Below are 24,280 nucleotides of genomic sequence, written 5' to 3'. Positions count from 1 at the left end.
ATATTAGAGGCTTTGATATGTGGTGTAGAAGCTGCCTTTTAGTCCTTCTTTTAATTTTGTGTGTAACAACTACTTCTGCGTAGCAGCAAAAATGTAAGGGCACGCTGCTTGTACATACAGCAATACTTCCTTTTAGAAAGCAGATTATAATCTGGTTTTAAGTAGGATAAAGTATGCTTAAACTGTACTTAACTGCAAATCAGATTTACATTCTTCTCTTACGTTCCTCCTTTTCAATTTTTGTCTATTATTTAAGAGCTCTCTCATGTACAGTACTTCAACTTCAGAAGATAAAGGAGGTCCTATTTCTTGGTACTGGTAATTGCATGTTCTTTCTTTTCTTGTATTGTACCTGAGAGTTTCTTGTGTCGTCCTTGTATCTAAGAGTTCTACAGTTGCACAGCTTGATTGCAAAAATTTAAAACATCACTTGGGAAGATCGGTTATAATCATAACTAACTTTACATAGCTTTTTTCACTAATAGTAGCTAGGAAATGTATTAGGTGCACAATTCTTTTTTTAGTAGTGTTTCAGAAATTAAGATTACTCTGTACATTTAATTTTCTGCTGTACTGGGTAGATACTTGAGCAACCTTTTGACACGTAAAGCAAAAATCCACAAAACAATACAAGAGGAATTCCTTTCTTAGTCTGGTTTTGTTTAGGCCTAGCTAATCTCTGGTTGTAAATTTTATTTCTTACAGCTGTCAGCCAATAGTGGATTATATAGATGCACAATTTGAAGCTTATCTCCAGGAAGAACTGAAAATTAAACGTTCTTTATTTAGCTACCATGACACTCGCATCCATGTCTGCCTCTATTTCATTTCACCTACAGGCCATTCCCTAAAAACTCTAGATTTGTTAACCATGAAAAGCCTAGACAGCAAGGTAAGACTTTGAAACAGAGTTCTAAGAATTTGTCTTACTCTCTGAAGCATCTTGCGGCTTTTAGATCCTCTTCCACCTTTCAGTTCTGTATCTGCGTGTTTGGTTTGGGGATGTTTTTTGGTACTGGTATACCTTAAGTTCAGAATAAATTAGTTCTGCAAGTAGCTTGCAGTTCGTCACCTGTTCATTTACAAATCAAAAGGAGAGAGACAGGCATCCATCAAGAACTTTGAAAAAAGAACAACGAGGTTTTAAAAAAAAACCAAACAGAAGTAAAAAACATAAGAACCACCCCAACTTTACTGTTAACATCTTAGTGTGATTGGATAGGGTACCCTCCATGAGTGCTGCAATATTTCTAATTAAGCTTGTTTCTAGTTCACTGTCAAGTTTTGCAGCTGCTGGGAAGTTGGCATGTAAAAAGCTTTGCAGCAGGGTGGAGAGCTTTGTTATAGGTAACTGAAGAGGCAAGTGCCATGAACAGAACTCCTTGCCAGCATGGCTTTTTCTAAGATAGGCTGCATTCGTGTTTTAAACTTTACATCTTGATTTGTTTTGAAAGCTTTAAAATAGCAGTTTCTAGTGTGATTACTTGCACTTCCTAAATTCCTGACTTTCTTCTGTTATGCGGCTGTGTGAACTGGATGAAGCTCAATGTTTAAACCCATTTTAAGAAACCCGTCATCATTTGGTTTTAATTTGTTGAAATTTTGAGAAATTTGAAAACGTAACCGCATTTGCTGTTCCTCTCACCCTTTCTTTTGTGCTTTACTAGAGCTATTTTTCTTTCTGCATTTTCTTGTTCATGAGATGTTTCTTCAAGATAACAAGGGTCAAATCAGCTGTCGATGCCACATTTGTGATTGATGAGCACATTTGGTATTTTTGTCATTTTGTTTGTGGATGTATTTTGCATTTTTTTGAACTTTCTCAATAGCACAGAGCAAGTGAGGGGGAGGAATGGTGAGACACAGGTAAGGGAGAGCAGGGTCACTTCTTTCTGCTACGGTGTTGGTTTATGCCAGATTGGAACGTTTGTGAAGCTACCCTGTAATAGGCACTGATAGCTAAAGAGCCTTGATACTATCAAATGGGACAGTTTCATGGAGCGTATTGTTCTGCTTTGAGTTTTGGAGGTTGTGTTAAACCACAAAAATACTTGGTTTCTAGGTTGTGCCCTCTCTTCACCGAACTCCCCCTTAAAACATTGTTGCTTCCAAAAGAAAAGGAAATAGATCCATGAGTCCTAGCATCCTGAGAAAGTATTTTTCCATCAGGATAAAGCACAAGTAATTCTGCTTTGGGAGATTTTGGCTTCTAGCCACCTACTCTAAATAATTTTTGGTTCTGCTTTGGCTCAGAGAGAACATCAACAACATGTAACTTTGTTGTTTTATCCCTTTGCAAGGGATTCTACTTTATGATCTTACTAGAGAAATATACGTATACACACACACACACACGCACACACAAGTATATACTTTAACTGTAGTTTGGCTTCCATCTCATTGTGGAACGTGTTTGTGATACTTTTAGTACTGCATTCTCCTAGTGGCAATTCGGAGCTCGGGATTTCCCAGGATGTGGAAGTCCCAGGGTGCGTTCGCCGAGTACAGGATTCCATGAAGAGAAGGTGGTCCAGCAACATGCATACATCAAATGTATAAATCTATGTCATAAGTTGTCTTCAGTTTCTTCCTAAATCCACCACAGTGTACGCTGTTCTGCTTTTGTTTTGGTCTGCTTGGTACAAAACGAGACCAGATTACACAGTTCAGAGGTAAAGAGAATTCTTGGAATATGATAGGGTTATCCTGTACTCTGTAATTCTCGGAGAAACAGACAGATATATCTGTGGGCAATTAATTTTTCTCTAGTGCTTATAAATTGGATGACTAGCTAAGAATTTGGCCTCTAGCTTTTTCACTTTGGAAAATCCTGTAGTTTTGCTTAGGACTGAATCACTACAGGCCATCCAGGTTTCATTCGCAGATTAAGGGAATCTTCTGTATGCTTAACTAGTGATTATTCAACTAATAGATCTGCATTTTTAAGAAGTCATTCTTGCAGAATTATATACAGATTACTGTTGAGTCAGGAAATGACATGAGCGTACCTTGTGGGAGTTGAGTTTGTTTGTTTTTTTTTTTCAAAAAGAATCTTTGGAAATTTTTTCACAGAATCACAGAATCTTCATGGTTGGAAAGGAAGTTTGAGATCATCAAGTCCAACCAAACAACCTACAATCTCTGCCCTTCAGAGCATGCCCTGAAGTGCCACATCTAGATGTTTCTTAAATATCTCTAGGGTTGGTGACTCAACCACCTCCCTGGGCAGGCTGTTCCAGTGCCTGACCACTCTGTCAGTAAAGTAATTCTTCTTAATATCTAATCTAAACCTCCCCTACCGCAGCTTCAGACCATTTCCTCTGGTCCTGTCATTATTCGCCTGGGAGAAGAGGCCAACACCCACCTCTCTCCAAGCTCCTTTCAGGGAGTTGTAGAGGGCAATGAGGTCTCCCCTCAGCCTCCTCTTCTCCAAGCTAAACATGCCCAGCTCCCTCAGCCTCTCCTCATATGACCTGGTCTCCAGACCCCTCACCAGCCTGGTCGCTCTCCTCTGGACACGCTCCAGCACTTCAATGTCCCTCTTGTACAGAGGGGCCCAGAACTGAACACAGCACTCGAGGTGAGGCCTCACCAGTGCTGAGTACAGAGGCATGATCGCTTCCCTGCTCCTGCTGGCCACGCTATTCCTGATACAAGCCAGAATGCTGTTGGCCCTCTTGGCCACCTGGGCACACTGCTGGCTCCTGTTAAGCTGGCCGTCCACCAGCACCCCCAGGTCCTTTTCTGCTGGGCAGCTTTCCAGCCACTCTTCCCCAAGCCTGTAGCGCTGCTTGGGGTTGTTGTGACTGAAATGCAGGACCCGGCACTTGGCCTTATTAAACCTCATACGGTTGGCTTTGGCCCATTGACCCAGCCTGTCCAGGTCCCTCTGTAGAGCCTTGCTACCCTCAAGCAGATCAACACTCCCACCTAGTTTGGTGTCCTCTGCAAACTTACTGAGGGTGCACTCAATCCCCTCATCCAGGTCATTGATAAAGATATTAAACAAAACTGGCCCCAAAACTGAGCCCTGAGGGACACCACTGCTGACAGGCTGCCAAGAGGATTCCACCCCATTAATCACAACTCTCTGGGCACGGCCATCCAGCCAGTTTTTAACCTAGCAAAGAATATACTTGTCTATGCCATGATTTGCCAGCTTTTCTAGGAGAGTGCTATGGGGGACGGTGTCAAAGGCCTTACCAAAGTCCAGATAGACAACGTCCACAGCCTTCCCCACAACCAGAAGGCGGGTCACATGGTCATAGAAAGAGATCAGGTTGGTTAAGCAGGACCTCCCCTTCCTAAACCCATGCTGGCTGGCCCTGATCCCTTGGCTGCCCTGCACTTGCCGTGAGAGCTCACTCGAGATGATCCTCTCCATGATCTTTCCTGGTACCGAGGTCAGGCTGACAGGCCTGTAGTTCCCTGGATCCTCCTTCTGACCCTTCTTGTAGATGGGCCTCACATTAGCCACCCTCCAGTCATCTGGCACCTGCCCTGTTGACCAAGACTGTTGATAAATGATGGAGAGAGGCTTGGTGAGCTCTCCCGCCAGCTCCCTGAGTACTCTTGGGTGAATCCCATCTGGCCCCATAGACTTATGTACATCTAGGTGCAGAAGCAGATCATTGACTACTTCCTCCTGGATTATGGGTAGTTTGTTCTGCTCTCCACCCTTATCTTCCAGCTCAGGAGGCTGAGCACCCTGGGGATAGCTGGTCTGACTATTGAAGATGGAGGCAAAGAAGGCATTAAGTATCTCAGCCTTCTCCTCGTCCTTGGTTGCAACTTTCCCCCCAGCATCCAGTAAGGGATGGCGATTCTCCCTGGCTCTCTTTTTGTTGATGTATTTATAAAAGCTTTTTTTGTTGTCCTTAATGTTAGTGGCCAAGTTGAGCTCCAGCTGGGCTTTTGCCTTCCTAATTTTCTCTCTATATAACCTAACGAGATCTCTGTACTCCTCCTGAGTTGCCTGTCCCTTCTTCCAAAGGTGATAAACCCTCCTTTTATTCCTAAGTCCCATCAGAAGTTCCTTATTCATCCAGACTGGCCATTTTCCCTGCCCTTTAGACTTGCAACACTTGGGGACAGCCTGCTCCTGGGCCTTTCAGATTTCCTTCTTGAAGGGCGTCCAGCCTTCCTGGACCCCTTTGCCCTTCAGGATTGTCTCCCAAGGGACTCTCTCAGCCAGTGTCCAGAACAAGCCAAAGTCTGCCTTCCGGAAGTCCAAGGTGGAGGTTTTGCTAACCCCCCTCCTTACATTGCTACAAATTGAAAACTTGACCATTTCATGATCACTAAACCCAAGACGACCTCTGACCACCACATCTCCCACTAGTCCTTCTCTGTTTGTCAACAGTAGGTCTAGCAAGGCACCTCCCCTGGTAGGCTCACCTACCAGTTGTGTCAGGAAGTTATCTTCCATGCACTTGAGGAACCTCCTAGCCTGCCTGCTCTCTGCTGTGTAATATTTCCAGTAGATACCTGGCAGGTTGAAGTCCCCAACCAGAACAAGGGCTGGCGGTTGCGAGAATAAGCCGCTTATAGAATACTTCATCTGTCTCCTCATCCTGGCCAGGTGGTCTGTAGCATACTCCCAGCACAAGATCTCCCTTATTTCCCTTCCCCTTCAACCTTACCCATAAACACTCGACTTTTTTTTTTCGTAGAGATACACTTCAACCAGCCTACAAGATATCAATCAACAGTAATTTCAAGTATATGTATTTTTTTCCTTCTCTATAGCGTAAAGGGGCAACAGATATTTTGACATTAATGTAAGGATTTACATGAAAGTCTTAAGTTAGAGTAATAGCAAGTTTTCTAATTGAGGGGAGGAAGCAACACTTTGCATTTCAGGCAGAAGGGTGATCAGGGGCTGAATTTGGTGGTAGCAAACAGAGAAGTAATGTGCATGGATAGAGTTTATCCTGGTGACTTTATATGGTCATTCTGCATTGCTATTGAATGAGGCAGTCTCAGCTGCTTCTTCCCATTGTGCATGCTGCAGTGTTTTGGGCAGCCAGTTCCCTGCATGAGGGAACTGATTCAAATTCAAAGCTACAGATTTTTGCTTTACTGATGACGCTGAAAAGTAATCTGTCTCCTTGGGCAGCTGCACAGATTTTAGTTCTACCTGGCAATGAGCATCTGCAGGCAAGGGGAAGGGCAGGACTCTTGGTTTTATTGCAAGTGTAGACTTTTTATGTGGGGTTAAAGTGATTCTGTATTAATGGCCCATAGCTTTGTAGCAAAATTCAGTTTTGTAGTTGTTGAGAGTTGTAGCTGGGGAAGAGGCTGGGAGGGAGTCAGTTGGTTTCCGAGTGAGCAGTAGGCATAGGAGGGAGCAGTGGGACTTGGGGCACGTCTGTATACAATTTAAGTCTCTTGTTAGTTCAAACGTGTGCTTTCAATTAATGTTATTCTTGGATGAAAGTACCGAGATACCAGTTTTCAAGTAAACCTCAAATGCTGCAAGCAGAAATTAATTTTGTTTAACAGATGAAGCAAAGATAACTTTTTTTGTTTGTTTATTGTTTATCTGAAGCCAGAGTAGTATTGCTTTTAAATTTTAATGCAATGGTTGTGATTTAACATCAAAGTTGATAGCTGTAACCACAGTTTCTGGCGATTTTGCTTTTCTTTTGTTACTAGTCTCCTCAGCAGTCTTTCTCTGCTATTCACTGTCTAAGAAATTCTCTCCTAATTAACAAGTGGTTGAAAAACTTTCCTGTTGAAAAGACAGAGTAAAGGTTAATTTAATCCTGAAGACTCTGGGTTCCATCCATTTTTAAAGCTATATGATAGAAAAACTAAATTGATGTCCCTCAGCTAATTTGATTGAAGCTGTGAATTACTCCTAGCTGTAATAGATTGTTTATACAATACTAATTTAACTCAGTTATTAAAAAAATATTCTAGCATTTTATTTGATTTTAGATATTTTACCGCATACATGCTTAGGTTGCGTATGCTACACAATTCAAGACTATCATCAGGTAATCTTAGAAGTCATACTTTGGAGTCGGCATGCTTTTTTTTCATTTGGACATTTTGCTTAAGAATGAAGACCTATTTCAAAATCATCCATTCTTGACGGTCCATGCTTAAGCATTTCCATTCACACAGAATATACAGAAGAATAAAAAGAAAGTGTGCAAGTTTTTTTCTCTTTTTCTCTTTTCCCTTTTCCCTTTTCTCTTTTTTCTCTTTTCTCCTTTCTTTTTTCGTTTTTTCTTTTTCTTTTTTTCTTTTTTTCTCCTTCCTTTTTGCATCGATGATCAAGGAACTCTGTAAAACTCTGTCTTTTGAAATCTGGAAGAATTATTGTTTTTCCAAAACATTTGGACATTGGCATTAATTCTTTGTATCTAGCTGTGAAAAAAATGTATATTTTGGGAGTGGTGATAGTATCTTAAAGAAAAAATTGGCACCTACTACTTTCCTAAGTTACTGTCATAACTATTTTAGGAAATAGGTCAGTTTAGCTCAGTAGAACTGAATTTTGAGTTCTGAATAATTAGTGTAAAGACTAGTAAGAAAGATTCTTCAGTCTTCGTCATTCCTGTACTCGGAGTAGATACTTGCGAAACTCAAGTGAGTTCTCCTTCGTCATTCCTGTACTCGGAGTAGATACTTGAGAAACTCAAATGAGTTCTCCTTCACCACCACCATGCAGTGGTGAGATGAACAAGATGTTGTTGTAGCTGAAGGGAACCCAGGGAAGAGGCTCAGGGCTAGGCAGGGTTTGGTAGCCAGCTTCTTTTTCTTTACGTATTTAAACTGTCAACTTTCATTTAACACCTGAACCGTGTCCCCTGGTGCTATAAATGAAAACAACCTATTTTTTTAGCAGAGACAAAAATACTTAATGTTGTTTAGTTAATAAGTAGGTGTTGCTGTTCTTCTGAGTACTCCACTGCATGAGACCTCCTTCCTTGTTCTTTTCTCAGAATCAATTAATTTTAAGGGAGTATATTAAATAATCTGTTGTTATTTTGTTAAATTATGCCAATGAAGGTGTTTTTCATGGTTTGTGAAGCTTTGATATCAATTGACAGAAAAGTTTGGACTGTGGGGGAAGTTTTAAAGAACTTATCACCAAACAATTTAATTTATAAAAGATGTCACCTAAAAATTTAAGTCTTACACATTTCATATAATTTGTGTCTTTAATAGGTGAACATTATACCAATTATAGGCAAAGCAGACAGCATTTCTAAAACTGAACTACAGAAGTTCAAGAACAAAATCATGAGTGAATTAGTTAGTAATGGCATCCAGATATACCGGTTTCCAACTGATGATGAAACCATTTCAAAAATTAATACCATCATGAATGTAAGTAAATGACAAAAACATTGATATTTCAGTACTAAAGCATCAGTCTCCAGTGCTGATTCATGCTTTTTTTTCACCCTTCTCTTGAGGCTTATAGGTTTGTAGGTAACACGTTTGTTTATTTTGCTCTCTCCTTAAAAAGTTCATATGTTTTGTTGTTTTTTTTTTTTCTCTGCTTGCAAATCTTCCTGTCCCTCTGCTGTTGATACCACTTGTTTTAGGAGGCTTTTTCTTTTCTGGCTCAGCAACAGAAATCTGGTTCTCACTCATAAATACTTTTTTCTAATTTCTGGTTAATTAATATATAATTGCTAACATAGATGGATGGATTGGCTGTGCTCTTTGCCTCAGCAAATACTACCTTACATCTGTTACGGAAGATATTCAAAGTGACTCATTTCTCCTATTTTCTTTGGTCTTTAGGATAGCAAGTCTTCCATCTGCTTTTTCCTTTTATTTAGTACTTATATTTGAAATAGGACAAATTTTCTCTGGGGATTAAAAAGTCAGATATAATTCTGCCTTTTTTACTGTTGTCCTTTTAGATCCTCCCAAGAGTATCTGCCAGCTTCAACTAGGCTTGTGAAGTGAGAAGTTTTTGCTTTGAGCACTCTGTCTGTATTTGCTCTTCATGTGCCTATGTTTGTAGATGCGTGCGAACATAAGTTTGTATGTGCTGGGGTTTGAAAGCAGGGAGGGGGAGCCGGTGTGCCAGAGTGTATGGCTCTGCAGTCCCAACCTCTGTCACTTGTGCAGGCTCTCGTTCAGTAAGAGGTCCTTCTGCCGTGGGAAAGGGTGGTGGTCTGGTACTTAGCCCCTTTCATGCTTTGTTAGTGATTTATTTTCTGGTTAATTATTTTTTTAATTTATTTTTTATTTGGTCAGTTGTTGAGGATCAACACACAGACAGTCAGTACCCAGCCTGTATTTCTGGCCGTTTGGCCGAGCCCACAGCAGTAACCATACCTCGGGTTCAAACCTGTGATTGTCTTGTGACTGTTACTGGGGACATGAACTCTGCCTGAACGCAGATCAGAGGGATGTGTTCTAGAGCAGCTTTCTATTTACTGATGATACTCTTCCTAAGGCAGCTCAGGACGTACTTGGCCGCCTTTGCCACTGGGGCAAACCTGCTGAATCAGGTCCAACCTGTTGTCCACCAGGAACCCCACGTCTTTTTCTGCAAAGTGCCTTTCCAGACAGTTGGCCCCCACCATGTGCTGGAGCATGGGGTTCTTCCTCCTGGTACGCAGGACTTGGCATTGCTCTCGTTTGAACTTCATGGGATTCCTGTTGGCCTATTTCTCCAGCCTGTCCTGGTTCCTCTGAATTGGCAGCACACCCGTCTGGTCTATCAGCTGCTCCTCCTCGCTTAGTAATTGTAGATTGACTTTTGTACCAGTAGTTTGACTAGTTACTGACCTCTTCAAAGTGGTTTTTGGTTTGAAACTGCCTGTTGGCTTTTCCTGAAATGGTGGGGTTCTTCCCCTAATTTATTTCTGAAGGGTTTGCTTTTCAGTTCTGACGTAAGAATGCTGAGAGATAAGACTGTATCGGTGTAACTGTTTACAGGGGCATTTGCCATTTGCCGTAGTTGGAAGTACAGAAGAGGTGAGAATTGGAAACAAAATGGTGAGAGCTCGCCAGTACCCTTGGGGCATTGTACAAGGTAAATGAATTCTCAAAGGTATTTTTATGAGTTTTTGGTGGTTGTTGTTGAAGTATAAAATTCAGCAATACTAAAAGGAGCTGGTATTATCCACTGATGCCGCATTGATTGTATTTTGGATCCACAGTTTAAGGACTTTAACAATTAGTACTTGAGGTGTGCACTAACTGCTGGTTTCATCAGCACTGATGCATCCCTGTAATCAAGCTGTGAGATGGTGGATGTAATATTTGGGTAGGTTAGTATGGTGGCAGTGCATGTAGGACTACCAAATGTCAAAGTTTTATGATTATCAGTAAATAAGGATGAAAAAAAGATGGAAATTTACTGTTGTTCAACTTGAACAGGAAATCAGGGTGTGTTGGAACATGCTCACCAGTACTTGCAGTTAGTGCTTCAATGCGTATATTAGAAATTGTAAGTATAAACAGTATAATAAATGAGATATCTTTTCCTGGAAATATAATTAGTGAACAAAATAAACGAATCTCAATGCTGTTTAAAATATGTTTTGACAATTTTTCTACTTGTGCATAATAATAAAATCTTCCTCTTTTAACTGATTAGTGGAAAATGAGAACCACTGTGACTTCATAAAGCTTCGCGAGATGCTTATTTGCACAAATATGGAAGACTTAAGAGAGCAGACTCATGCACGACATTATGAGTTGTACAGACGCTGCAGACTGGAAGAGATGGGCTTCAGAGACATTGGCCCTGAGAACAAACCAGTCAGGTAAAGGACTTCTTATGCAGCACTTGCTTTCAGCATCCATTCACTTCACATTTGACTCTATCACCCAATACAGGGCACAGTTCATACATACCCTCCCTTCCAAGAGGGAAAGAATTGTTTTTTTTTAAAGTCAGACTAAGTATGTTCATTCAGTCATCTTCATGGAGAAGTATATGGGATTATATGAACGTTGCTTTTAAAGGCATACAAGCTAGTTGTATTTCTGAAATCTTTCTCTTTTAGAATAAACCTGGGGATTTTCATTTTTGTCATGGAGAATGTCAGTTTTCTTCAGGTACATGCACTTTATGCCTTTTGAATTATTTTCATTGTATATTAGCATGCTGTTTTAGTTTTTCTCTTAATAATGTCTGATTCTGAACAATGATTTGGTTGGACTCAAAGTTCAGAAGGAACCGAAACAAAAACTTTTACAAAATCATTGGTTACACTGTTGGCTTCCCACATTATCTGCCGTAATAACAAATGTCTAGCCTTTTCAGGTCAAGAAATCTCTTGCCTAGACTGTAGGAAGTTAATAGAGGATTCCAAAGGAAAGTTAAGCAGAGGGTTACAGACGCTTCGTTGTTTCATGTAGTAAAGCTGCTTTCTGCAGGAGGTATTTACAAAATACAGTCCCATCCACAAAATGACCAAAGGAAGTTGGAAGAGGGAGAGGGAGACGACAGAAGGGAAATAAAAGATCAAACAAACTGGATACAGAAATTGTAAGTGGGTAGAATCTGGATGGGGAAGAACTGATGCTTCAGGAGTTGTTCATAGTCATGGTGGGAAATATCAACTTAAAACAGACATGAAAACAAAATACAACTTTGCATTAAAACCAGTTTCTAGTGCTTTGAACCAGCTGGTTTGTTTACTTGTTGTTTTACTTAGTGATCAGACTCTTTTTACCCATTCTTTTCTGGTAAAAATAAATTACTCTTAAATGGCTTCCCTCCAAATAATTGTTTTCAGTGGCTTAAATTCTTTGCTTTCACCTGTACTTTGCACAGGAGTTCTAAGGCAGTTGCAGTTGTAGAGTGTTTTTTCACTTTGACTAGGTCTAATTTATATATTGTTCAAACAATAATTAAATAAGAATAATGTGGCCAGGGAAGAGGCACTTCTTTCTGAAGTCTTAATGTTAAGGCACATTGAAAGATCAGTTCATTCAGATGATCTTGAGCTGACCATGAATCACAGTGGTCTCTTGACATTTCTCTTAACAAGAAAGGAAAAAATCCTTTTCATAAATAGAGAACCAAAGGTGAATGAGGTTTAAAACCAACTGCAACTGACCACAGTCTTTTCATTGGGTTTAGGCTTAAGTTTAAGAACATGCACTATCAGCTGATACCTTGTTATCTCTGTCTAGGGAAAGGTTTTTTTAGAGATCTGTTCATGGCAATATTGACTGCAGCGTAAGACTGCAAGTCTTATCTTGACTCAAGATAAGAGTTAGATTATAAAAATGGTCCTCCATAGAACTGTTTTACCTATAAGGTTTTTTATGAAGCTACAGAGGAAATGGTAAAAAGTGTCATCCTCAGCAGTGTGATAGAAAGCGTCTCTTTCCATAGAGGAAGTTCAGTGCTTTCCATTTTGTTGACTTGTAAATTTAAATATCTTCCAGAATAGGGACTATCCTGTTCTTCTAGGCAAAAATGTGTTACTAAATGGTCATCCTCTTTGTCCTTAAAGATGTTTGCAATATATACACATGGATTCTAAGAGCTACAAAATATCATTAATACTGCATAGCAGTATATGACTGATGATTAAAATTTCATGCTACTTGTGTAAATAATGATCAAAATGCATGTTGAGAAGTCATATTTTGTGCCTGTGATGTAGCTGTCTACATAGTAAATTTGATAATCTGAATTGGGTTATTTTATGTAAATTTAGAAAATTTCTGCTAGACTTGAATAGTTGGCTGATTTTACTGCAGTGGATTTTGTCGCATTTGAACGTTGACACTTGAGTAGCTAACGTGCCCTGCCTTTTGGCATGTCGTGAAAAAGCTGCCTGTGAAGTTCCTGTACCACTCTTTTACATTTAAAAGTACAACAGTAGTTTATTCATCCAAAATTTTATATCACTGCAAAGCAAAACCAGTAATTCTTGGATTTTCAGATACTTTGTGAGATAGGTTGTGGGCAGACACCTGTAGAGGCTTTCACTCTTACGTGTGAAAAAACATGTTGGCAAGGAGTTATTTTTTTATGGGAGACATGGAAAGAGATGGTTTCAGCACACAACAGAAAAATATATTTCCATCTTTATTACTAGGTGTGAAGAGGGAAAATAAAGATAGTAGTAGTCTGAAGTGACTGTCTTGTGCACACTTTTAAAAATACCTATTCCCTAATCCTATACTTTTTGTGAATTCGTGTCATAGTAACTTTTTAATTTGTTTATTTGCAATTGCATTCTAAGAATTAACTTTTGCATTAACCAGATTTCCAGGGAAAATGAAGTTTACGTGATCAGCCTGTTGGTCTCTCCCTAATAACTTATGAACCAGTTCTCCATTTTCAAACTTCAGTGAAGGGTTGGATGCTTCCAGGGGATTACATGGTTAGTGTTCTCACTGCAGGAAAAGCAGATCATCTCTGCTCCTGCCAGTTGTTGGCCAGCCAGTCTGCGTTTGTTGTCAGTAAATCATTACCTCTGAATGAAGTATTGTCTTTTGAAACTGTTGGGAGCTTGGCAGTACTGCACTAGGATGAGAAGGTCATGGGTAATTTGGAATTGTCTAAGGCTACTGCACGTGAAAGATCCACGCGAGTATTCACAATAAGTAAAGAATATTTAGGAAGTACGGAGGGACACTCATTGTATAGTTAAGAAGGTGCAAGGATGTAGGCAGGACTTTGGGTATTACAATCATTGGGAGAATAGGACATAAATCATCCCTAGGAAGTTTGGCTATTAATTCTGCTGCTTTCAGGACACCTGGTTTATACTGACATTTTATCGAACCATTATTAATTTAAATTCGATAACAGTAATTAGCATAACTTAAATTAATGGGTAATTTGGAACTTATTTAATCTCATTCATATAGCTTGCAAAAACAATATACATATTTTTTTATTAAAAGAAGAGTTTAGTTTCATAGCGGGGTATCATTCCAAAAGGTCATGAGAATTACAGTCACGTATGTACCATATCAGACTAAAATATAACATGTGGTAAACCACTTCAAAAATGAAGAATCCACCATGTGGTGCTTCAGGGAATAAATGGAATAGTGTTGAAAGCTAAAATTAGTCATATAGGTATAATTTGTTTTCCAAGCCATGAAAAGCGTCCAATCAGGCATGGGCTTGGAAAGCCTGTTACAGCAAAATTTATGTAATGAAGTCAATGGATAGCAGAGTATTTTGGGGGATGGCTTATGCATTTTTTGCAATATCTGTTGGATGTAAAATCCAGGAATTGCTTTTATTATCATTTTTTTTAATACTTGAAATAGGGATTTGCATTTAGCTGTTAATGAAAAGTAAAGACAGACTTCTTTTTTTTGTGTGGATGGACTAGTCCTGCCTTTTTGATGGTCCAATTATGTCCATTAGGAACATGAATTCCTGGTTTCAGGTCAATCTCAGCAAGACATAATTGAGATGTCCCGAATGGAAAAATTTGTGAAAGTTTGAAACAAAAATCTAAACATGAAGAGTGCTTGAGCCAAGCAAACTTCTACATACATACACACCTAGTAATCTTAGATGTTTGCAAGGGAGGAGAGGATTACTACTGTTTTGAAGCTGGACATTTTGTAAGTCCATTTTCCAGTCCAAGCTATGTTATTGCTTAAGGAGACATTCTTGTTTTGAAAGAAGAAAACTAATAGGCAGGGACCTGTTGAAAAAAGCCGAAATTGATACTCAGGCTGTATGCTTGCGTATTTAGATTCTCTGACGTTAATCATTCTCTTGTTTAGTTGTTTTTCTGTGCTTATAATTACAATTTGTTCTTCTACATAATTGCAGTTAAACAGAATTGCAACATAAACATCTCAGTTTCTCAATATGTGAGCAAGCATATATTCCATGCTTTATTCCTCCCTGAAACGGGGATATTCAGACCTTGCAGTTCTTGAACAAAAACATGTTTATTTTTCAGTCTATTTTGAGGATGATGGCAGAAAACAAGGAAGAATTCAGTAATGTGAATACATTTACATGTAGAGGAAGGTTGATATGACTCTGGTTGTCTTTTCTAAGAAAGGAAGCCCAATATGAAAGGCTAATAGGCTTCTTCCTTAAGAAGTCACTTGGGAATGGAGTTCATCTGACCAACTGCAGACCTTTGCATTTGAGCTAAATATTTTAAACTCCTTATGGTAAGACTGAACTGCATCCAAAGTAGCTGTTTTTCATGCCTCCAGTGGGAAAATGGTAATTGTTTAGATTACCACATCGTTAGTGTTGCTTAATATCAATTTAGGTAGTTCACTGAGTCAAGGGACTATGCTAAAAATACCAGCCACTTGTTAACTTTGAAATTTTTTAGTTTGTCTGATATACCTTAATTGCTAGTCAAATGGTTTGCAAAAATTTACAAGTGCAGTTTTCAAATTGGAAAGCTTTTTAAAATTTAAATGAACAAACTGTAAAACATTGTGTAAATATCTGTGTTGTTCAAAGTGCACAAACATTGTGGTCCACTGAGAGCTAAGCTCACTTCAATCAGAGTCTTCATTTCTGAACATAACGTATTTGATTTGCATCTTTGTATTTAGGCTTCCCTGTTCTCAGTCTTACGCAGATAGGAAAACTGTATGTCACAGCTCTGCTTCTGTAGAAAGGTAGGTGCTAGTGCTGTTATGAGGTATGTAATGGATTAGTAAGGTGTAGACTTGCCTCACAATCCCTTCCTTTCCTCCAAAACCTCACTAAGAATACATTATTTAGATAACTATCTTCAACATCTTAATTTTGCAAGTGGTGTTGAACAGAGTATAAAATTCTAGAAGTCCAACCAAGAAGAATGAGAGAACTGGGTGAATTTGATTTTCATAATGTGCTATATGAGAAGCAGTGAAACCAGTCTTCTGGTAAACCGAAAAGCGTTTTACTGTGTGCAGTAGGTGCAGTAATGTTGAAAAGATTGGCTTAAGATCTGGCGAACTATTTTCTCCTCCTCCCCAAACCTCCTAAAACCAAAGACTGTTTGGATCATTATGTTCCTGATAGGCCAAAAACAGAAGAGGGAAGTTTGTTTTAATTTTGTATTTGTGATTTCCAGAACAATTCAGTCCAGGAGGAGGGAGGATTTAAAAAATAAGCTTTTATTTCTCCTCTTCCTTATACATGTAATTTGATTACTTAGTAAATCCAGTGTCTTCAAAGTTAATCTTTTACTAATTTCAAGAAAAAATTGCATTTACTTGATAAACTAAGCTTAGGTTGCCCAGAGAGGTGGTGGAGGCCCCATGCCTGGAGACATTCAAGGCCAGGCTTGATGAGGCTCTGAGCAACCTGATCTAGTTGAAGATGTCCCTGCTTACTGCAGGGGGGTTGGACTAGATGACCTTTATAAAGGGCCCTTCCAACCTAACACGTTCTATGATTCTATGATTCTAAAGATGCCCACGTAATGAAATGAAGGTGCGATTGCAGCATGAGTTGCTCTGGCGGCTGTATTGCACCCAAAGGGAAGATGTTAGCTAGCAGAACTGACACAGGGCCCAAAAGTGGGTACGGTGAGATTGCCAGCACTTGAAAAACCTGTGCTGTGGCTTTATTGCTATTACATACACCGTCTAAACTTAAAGGTAGTGTGAGTTAATATACCTGTGTGAAAACCATGCCCTCATTTCGCTTGGTGGATACAATTTCAGGGTAACCTAAATTACTTCACAGCTGATTAAAAAAACCCAAAACCAACCTAACAAACAAACAAACAAAAACAACAAAAAACCAAACCCCAAAAGATTTTTGTTCTGAGTTTGTTTTGTTGCAATGTATTGCTCAAATAAGACAAATAGGAAACGTGCTCTGACCTTGAGATCTTACAAACATTAAGTCTGCACGTGCAGTTTCAAGATGAATCATCCCTCTCTTTAGATTATATTTGGAATACAAATAAGAAACTTTAGGGTTGGGAAACTGCCCAGTCATCGTAAATTTAAATATAGAAGAGAGCTGTTTAAGCTTATTGTTGCTCTAAGTAATTATGTTTTTCAGTGTCCTTTTTTTTGGTAAGACTAGACTTTCCATTTATAAGATAATAGAAACAGTAAAAGATGAGACTTAAAAACTGGTATGATAGTGTGTAAGTGTATTAAAAATATAAAGCAAATTTAAATATTTGGTATACATATATATATTCCATCAGAGTGTTAGGCATGAGATACTTGGCAAAGGACAGTACCTCACGACAGCTGAGAAGGGCTGACTAGTCAGCTCTCAGGAAGTGTTAGAAGAGATGAATGGTGTAAGACAGTAGCCCCAGAATAAAGAGCTAGAATATTATCCATGTTTTGATCCGTGTAAAAGCCCTGTGTCCTACAAGATATTGGACAGATCCTTTTGGTTGTTTAATAAGCATTAGCACAGTTTTGATCCACCAGTTCTGCCTCTCTGGACTCTTACGACTTGTGAGAAGTTTGTGGTAAATGTTTTGTTGGAAGAATTTGTGTCATTCAGCGGGTATGCTTTTCAAAGGTAGCGTGCTCTTTCGTGTGTGAGATACATTTGTGTACAAACTCCATTCCTTTCTCCCTGAAAAGCAGGACTTTTCCTGCCAGCACTGTGGTGATACCAGGGGTAGTAACAGACCCTGAAAATGTGAAACCTCTAACAGTATATGAATAAATTACCAGCATCTTTTAATTTGCTATGATGTACTTCGTTATGAAAGAAGTTGCTCAATTTCAAGTGCCTGTTGCTTGGAGGAAAAAAGTTGTCTTGTGTACTGAAATGTCTAGTACAGTAACTTTTTTTTTTTTAAAAAAAGGAAGGGAGGCATAGATTTAAAAGTAAGGAAATGTTTTAATTACTTGATATTTAGTTCTGTTGCCGTATAGTTGCTCAATGATCTGAACTAATTTACACCTCCTATATAATTTCAAATATAAGTGTAATATGTATGCAGTATATTAGCTTGTGGGAGAGGGGATTCAAGAAAAAACAAGCAGTCTTGAGGTTTTGGCTGATGCAATGTCCCGGTTTGAGGTACCATAACATGCCAAAACCACAGCATGCATGTTGGAAAATAACCCTCTCTTTTGGATGTTGCACTGCTGAGGAAATTGTATTTATTCTATTTTAATGTAACTCTGCCATATTTAAATTTTGATATTACATTAAGAGAGTGCTACATATTTTGAAGCTTCTGTTATTTTCCTTCCTTTTCATATAGGAATAATTAGTTTGTTTGTTGTGTTAATACTCCAGATGCATTGTTTTTTAATGTCTTATTCTAAGACTGAGGTTTCACAGTGCGGAAATTTGGGGGGATTTTTCTGGCAATTGCGGTGTCTTATTAATAAGCAACTTAAAGAAAAAGGTTATGCATGTTGGAGACAGAAAGTTATAACTCGAGTCTTTTAGAACATGAGATTCCTAAAGTGCTGTATTTACTTTGAAATGTAAATTGCCCAGGCGCTGTTAGCATAAATGATTTTACTCAGGGTTGTTTACTTAAATGAAGATTTTGAAAGGTAAGATGTTTGCTTCTGTTTAGGTTTGTTTATGAATTTTTATGTGGTATGCTGTAGAAATTAATATTTCAGATAAATATTAATTGTTTAAATAATGATCCAGCTTGTTGGTTTTCCACATTGCATAAAGCAGCGTGCTGGAGACTTGCTAACATTTTTGGACTTCAGTCTACAGGAGGCCTATGAGGCAAAGAGGCACGAGTTCTACCTTGAACTGCAAAGAAAAGAGGAGGAGATGAGACAACAGTTTGTGCAGAAAGTGAAGGAGAAAGAAGCTGTATTGAAAGAAGCAGAGCACCAGGTAAGCATGTCTGTCTGTCTTCAGTTTGTTTGCTGAGATTTGGAATGGTTAAGTTCTTAGCAAAATCACAACTAGTTGATATTTATAATTTCCTAATATTTTGAGGGCAGTAATGCTTAAAATCAAAAGCAGATTGATTACACAAATTGATTTGATTAGCAGATTGATTAGACACAGGCAAATGAGAGAACAAGTCCTACGAGGAGCATCTGAGGGAGCTGGGATTGTTCAGCCTGGAGAGAAGGAGGCTGAGGGGAGACCTTTTGCTCTCTGCAACTACCTGAAAGGAGGGTGTAGCGAGTTGGAGGTTGGTCTCTTCTCCCAAGTAACAAGCGATGGGACAAGAGGAAATGGCTTTTAATGGTACCAGGGAGGTTTAAATTGTATATTAGGAAAATTTTCTTCACCAAAAGGGTTGTCAAGCCCTGAAAGAGGCTGCCCTGGGAGGCAGGGGAATCGGCATCCCTGGAGGTGTTTAAAAGATTTGTAGACGTGGTGCTGAGGGACATGGTTTAGTGATGGACATGGCAGTGTTAGGTTAATGGTTGGACTCAATGATCTTAAGGGTCTTTTCCAACCTAAAACATTTATGATTCTATAAATGGCAGTCTTTTTTTGGGATGGATCTTACGGTCTAAAGTCTTTGGTGGATAGCTGGGACAAGTCAATAGAGTAGGAGGTGATATGGTGAAGTAAGAGAGTGTGGTGAATATGGTTGCATGTTTTTTCGTGTTCTCTAGGAGTATGCTGGGAAACATCGATATGCCATAGCAGCCCAGTAGGTGCTTTTCATGCATTGGTTGCTTTGTAAAAAACAAGATTTCTGGAAAAAATTCCATGGGTTGTTTTTCAGCTCAGGAGAGTAGGGTGTGTATGCTTGTACGACCTCCAGGTTTAGTTATTAAATTACATGCTCAACCCTCACGTTGAGAAGTTCGAAAGTCTGGGGAGGGGGTGGGTGGAGGGGTGTTGTTGGGTTTGTTTTGTTTTTAAAATCTCATCTATTCCCAGCTGCCTTAAGAATGTTTGGAGATGTGGAATATTTCTTGAATATATTGTTGAAGATTTAGTCCTGTCAAGCTGGACTGGCAAAACAGGATCTTCTCATCTACTTTCTGCCAGACTCTATCATGGTCATGTGTATTTATATTCAAACACTGGTTTAATTGAAATTGGAAACCTGTGCATATTTGGTAATGTACTTTTCTGTACCTCAGTCTCCCAGCAAAGATGTAGGAGTTTTTGCGAGGTATTCAGATGCATGTTTTAAATAAGAAGGCTTAATACTGTGTTTCCTAAGTCTGTTAAGTCCCCCATGCTGCTTGTGGAGAAAAAAAAACAGATTTCAGTCCTTCTAAGTATGAGGCTATCCAATTGGAAGAATACTTGGCCATGTTCAAAGTAGGTTCAGCTAGGTCTTTCGCAGTATCTGTGGTACCCTTTGATGTTTTCCTTCTATTATTTATACCAGGCGGTTTGTGAGCTCTGCACGTTGCAATTGAATTATGGATATTACTTTTCCCAGTTCCTGATATAGGAAAATGATCAAGAACGTTTGTCATATACTCTTGCTGCTTGTTGTCTGATAAGTGTGTATGTGTATCTGGAATATAAAGAAAACCAGGAATTTTTGTCGCACTTAAGATTGCTTTCACATCCTTCATTTAGAAGAACCTTATAGGTTGCTCTAGTGTGCAGCGTTACCGCTCCCGAGACATACAGATGCGTAGGACCTTACTGTTTCTACTCTGAATGTTTTTATTGGTATACCTGGTTTTGCAATGCGTCTAGTTAACTGTTGCAATGAATAAATGAATAAATAAATGAATAGTGTACATACACGCACACACACACACACATTTATAAAATCAGACAGCTCTACTGTGTAGAACAGGCACACCGTTACATTAATAATCTTAATTATTTCTTAGTTCCTTCTTTGACAAAGATGAAAATAACTGTCTCTGATTTCTATACCAGTACACCACTCAGATTTAAGTTACACCAATACAGGTGGATGCAGAAGCAGGATTCTAGGAGAGTTTGCGTGGGGGGAAGTGGGAGGTGGGGAAGGGTGGAATGAAGTACCCTTTGGTTATCATGCACAACTTCACAGTAGGTTTAAACTGATCAAAATGCATCTGGAGAGTAAAATCCATTGATATGTCAAAAGAACAATCAAAGAACAATTACTGCAGAAAAGCAGCTAACTTCTTGCAGCCCACAAGTAACTCCCCCAACCAGACGTATTGTGTGTGTATATATTAATATGTAAACGTAATTAATATACATACTAAAATTTTGTATATATATATGAAAATACCTACGTGTGTAACTAAAGTATGTATGATTCCTTTCCCTCTTGGTTTTAAGGAAGTAGATTCTACTTGACAGATGCTGATTTAATCCCTCTGTTGGTAATTGTTTCCTCTCTAAAGGTCTCCTTATTTTTGATATAACCAAGGTATAGTAAAATCTAGTAGGAAGTCGAATAGTGACTTAGTGCCTTCCATGTGCCACCTGTACTTATTGTGTAGTAGCGTGGCTTCTATGAGAACAATCTGATACGAATGATTATTTTTCTGGGTTGATGTTTGTTTTGTCTTACCAGTTTTAGGAAAGAACTACAATGTCTTATGACTTTTAGCACAAGTTGAGGTAGGGCTTACTGTTTAATTGCAGAGGGTTTTTATATTGTGATATCACCACCTTGTGTTACTAGCTGGGAATATATTTCTGCGTGCTTTCTTTAAACAGGTACACACTAAATTTGAACATCGTATGCTAATGCTTCAAGAAGTGAAACTGAAATTAGAGAAAAACAAAAAAGTTCTAGAAGATGAAATAGCTATGTTTATTGAGAAGAAAGCTAATGCTGAAGTACTCCAATCACAAGCATCTGTCTCTACCCCTCTTGTTAGTTTGAAGAGAGACAAGGACCGCAAAAAGTAAGTACTGATGCTAGTCATCAGAGGCAGCAGTAAAAAAATTCTTCACATATCACTTTTATAACACAAATTTCAGTAGTCTTTTAGAAAAGATACAAACATGCTCCTATTCTGTTATGTGATAAGAAGAAAAATGTGTGTCAAATACCCTCATGCTTGGTTCACTGGCTCTAAAATTTAGAGTAATTGGTGTATGTTCTATGAGCGTTCTTTCTTTTTTTTTCTTTTTTTTTTTCCATGAAGGAACCCAGGTTTTCGACTTGAACTCCTGTGCTTTGATGTCAGAGATGAAGACACTGTCAATGTTCACGAACAGAGCAAGAGGGAGAGGGAGAAATTAGAGAGGGAGAGAAATTCATCCAGGGAATTCCCGAAATAGTATTTGATTACAGCACTCAGGTTTTGAATGTAGGATATGTTAGTTTTATGAAGCAGTCTGACTGCTGCTGTCCTATAATACTGGTTGTTCTTCCTAGTACAGATTTTTGAGACGAGAGACTAATAAAATTGGCTGTATATTACCCTGAGTGTAGAATATGATTTGATAAACATTTCACATTCTTCCCTCCCACCCACTTCTTTCTTTCTCCACTCCCAAAAAAAAAGCTCTAATAAATTGTAAACTTTCAGAAATGTATTCAAAAGTAGTCTCTGGAATAACCTGCCCAACTTCTTTATATGTATACGTTAAATTAAATGTTCGTATGTAAACATTAAATTAAATTGAACTAAATTTTTTTCTTCTCCAAACCCAGAAGTGAATTAACTTACTAATTCCCTTTCCTGATAGGTTACAACTTCACTGCAGATAACATTTTGTTGATTATTATCTTACTGCAATTGAAAACAGATTTTTTGGTACAGAAATTATTCAGAACTGGTAGATTATGAAAAACATTAGAAACTAGGTGGGTGCACATATTTCCACAAATATCATCAAGACAGCTTTAACATTTTTGGTGTGTATGCTAGCAACCTGCTTGTGTTTTGGGGAAAATGTATTACATTCAAGTAATGTTACAGAGTTCCTTTTCCTCGACTCCTTTTTGGGGACTTACATATGGAAGTGGAATTCTTGGTAACAGAAGCCATTATCTGCACTATTATGAGTAACTCTCAACTTCAGAAGATTTTTAGATTTGTTTTCTCTGTTTTAGCTTTATTCTTCAGAACATGTTACAGTTTATATGCTTGCTTTTGTTTTTCAGTTCCAGCTTTACGTAGTATGGATGATAGAAGAAACAATATCGATAATTTCACTTGAGGAAGCAATGATTCAAAGTGTGCTTTTGGAGGTGTAGGAGGTGCAGTTTCTTACTAAAGGATTTGGAAAACATCTCTTGTTGCTGCATGCTGCAAAAGAAGAATTTTGAAGTCTGATGTACAGATACGCATATGGTGCAGCGATTACTGTCATTGTCATCACAGACTTTCTGTTACGAGTCTGCCTTGATACGCACTTGCCTTACCTACGTGTGGCCAGCTTGCTTTCACTTTAAGTGCATTGTACCAAAGAAAATGTCCCTGCCATAAAAAGTTCCATTCAGAATATGAATGCTGTAGTACAAAAGTATTCAGTGAATATATCCTTTCAGTGACTATAACCTTTCTAAAGAGCTATTTTCATATGATATGGTATATTAGTCTACTAAATATTATTTAATACAACTGTTGACATAGTTCAGCCATCTACTGATTTTACTGACAGATTTTGTTTATGGGCTTTTATGTACAAGCACTGTCCTCAATTTCAGATATGATCGTTCTAATCATAATTTATTGAGACATTTTTGCAGTGCTTTACCATTGCATGATAGTTTGTTTATCTGACACTACTAACTTAATGTGGAAAGTACCTGTAACTTTTTGATGCTTGTGACTGTGGTGTTCAGTTACAGCAGAGGCTGAACTTTACAAAAACTGTTAACTACAAAAGCTTCAGGTTAAAACAAGTTTAAAATGTTTTTTATCTTTTCAGTAGCCGTGGTAACTAATGGGAAACTATAAGAGGTGCAGTTCTCTGAAGTTGTTTTGTGCAACTCTTTAAAAATAGTAGAAGTAAAATACATTGTTTTTACTTAAGTGTTTCTGTTGTTCTGCTTCCTCTCCCTCCCATGTTATTAAAAACAAGGAGTAAGAGTTCACATTAATCTGAAAAATATGAATGTTTCACATCTAGTTTAAATGTCTTAAGTAACTTATTGATTAGAAAAAATAGGTGATTTCTGCATACTGTGCCAGAAAGGCAATATGACGTGTGATGTACTTGTCATATACCACTGTACTGAATCACAGAATATCTCAAATTGAAGGAACCCCTAAGGACCATTGAGTCCAACTCCCTGCTCCTCACAGGACTACCTAAAACTAAACCATATGACCAAGAGCATTGTCCAGGTGCATCTTGAACTCTGACAGGCTTGGTGCCCTGACCGCTGCCTTGGGGAGCCTGTTCCAGTGACCGAACTCACCTTCTATTTTACTCACACAGTGATGCAAACCATATAAGATTGTTTTGCTTCAATTCTGTAGCAATGGGAAGGAATAAATGCTAAGATATGAAAACCCTTCATTGATCAGGAAAGAGTCAAACTGCTAATTCTTT

The 24,280-nt window shown here is 38.5% G+C and overlaps 1 protein-coding gene across 4 annotated transcripts in view; it reads left to right on the top strand.

The window, feature by feature from the left end:
* SEPTIN10 (septin 10) overlaps positions 1 to 23,752 on the top strand; it is a 36,120-nt gene extending 12,368 nt beyond the window's left edge. Inside the window, exons 2-9 of one of the 4 annotated variants that reach the window (XM_074560657.1) lie at positions 257 to 312; positions 706 to 892; positions 8,182 to 8,343; positions 9,916 to 10,012; positions 10,580 to 10,748; positions 18,595 to 18,727; positions 21,485 to 21,675; positions 22,884 to 23,752. In XM_074560657.1, coding sequence (XP_074416758.1) covers positions 266 to 312; positions 706 to 892; positions 8,182 to 8,343; positions 9,916 to 10,012; positions 10,580 to 10,748; positions 18,595 to 18,727; positions 21,485 to 21,675; positions 22,884 to 22,899 — 1,002 coding nt within the window. In that variant the 5' untranslated portion in view covers positions 257 to 265 and the 3' untranslated portion in view covers positions 22,900 to 23,752. Of the gene's footprint in view, positions 1 to 256; positions 319 to 705; positions 893 to 8,181; positions 8,344 to 9,915; positions 10,013 to 10,579; positions 10,749 to 18,594; positions 18,728 to 21,484; positions 21,676 to 21,918; positions 22,196 to 22,883 lie in introns of those variants that run through there. The other 3 variants (XM_074560648.1, XM_074560666.1, XM_074560672.1) reach the window with 3 other exon arrangements.
* Positions 23,753 to 24,280: the final 528 nt, after the last annotated feature.

This window comes from Larus michahellis, chromosome 1, assembly GCF_964199755.1.
Source record: "Larus michahellis chromosome 1, bLarMic1.1, whole genome shotgun sequence".
NCBI lineage: Eukaryota > Metazoa > Chordata > Aves > Charadriiformes > Laridae > Larus > Larus michahellis.
The sequence above is the reverse complement of the archived record's forward strand: the minus strand, read 5'-3'. Positions and strand labels throughout refer to the sequence as shown.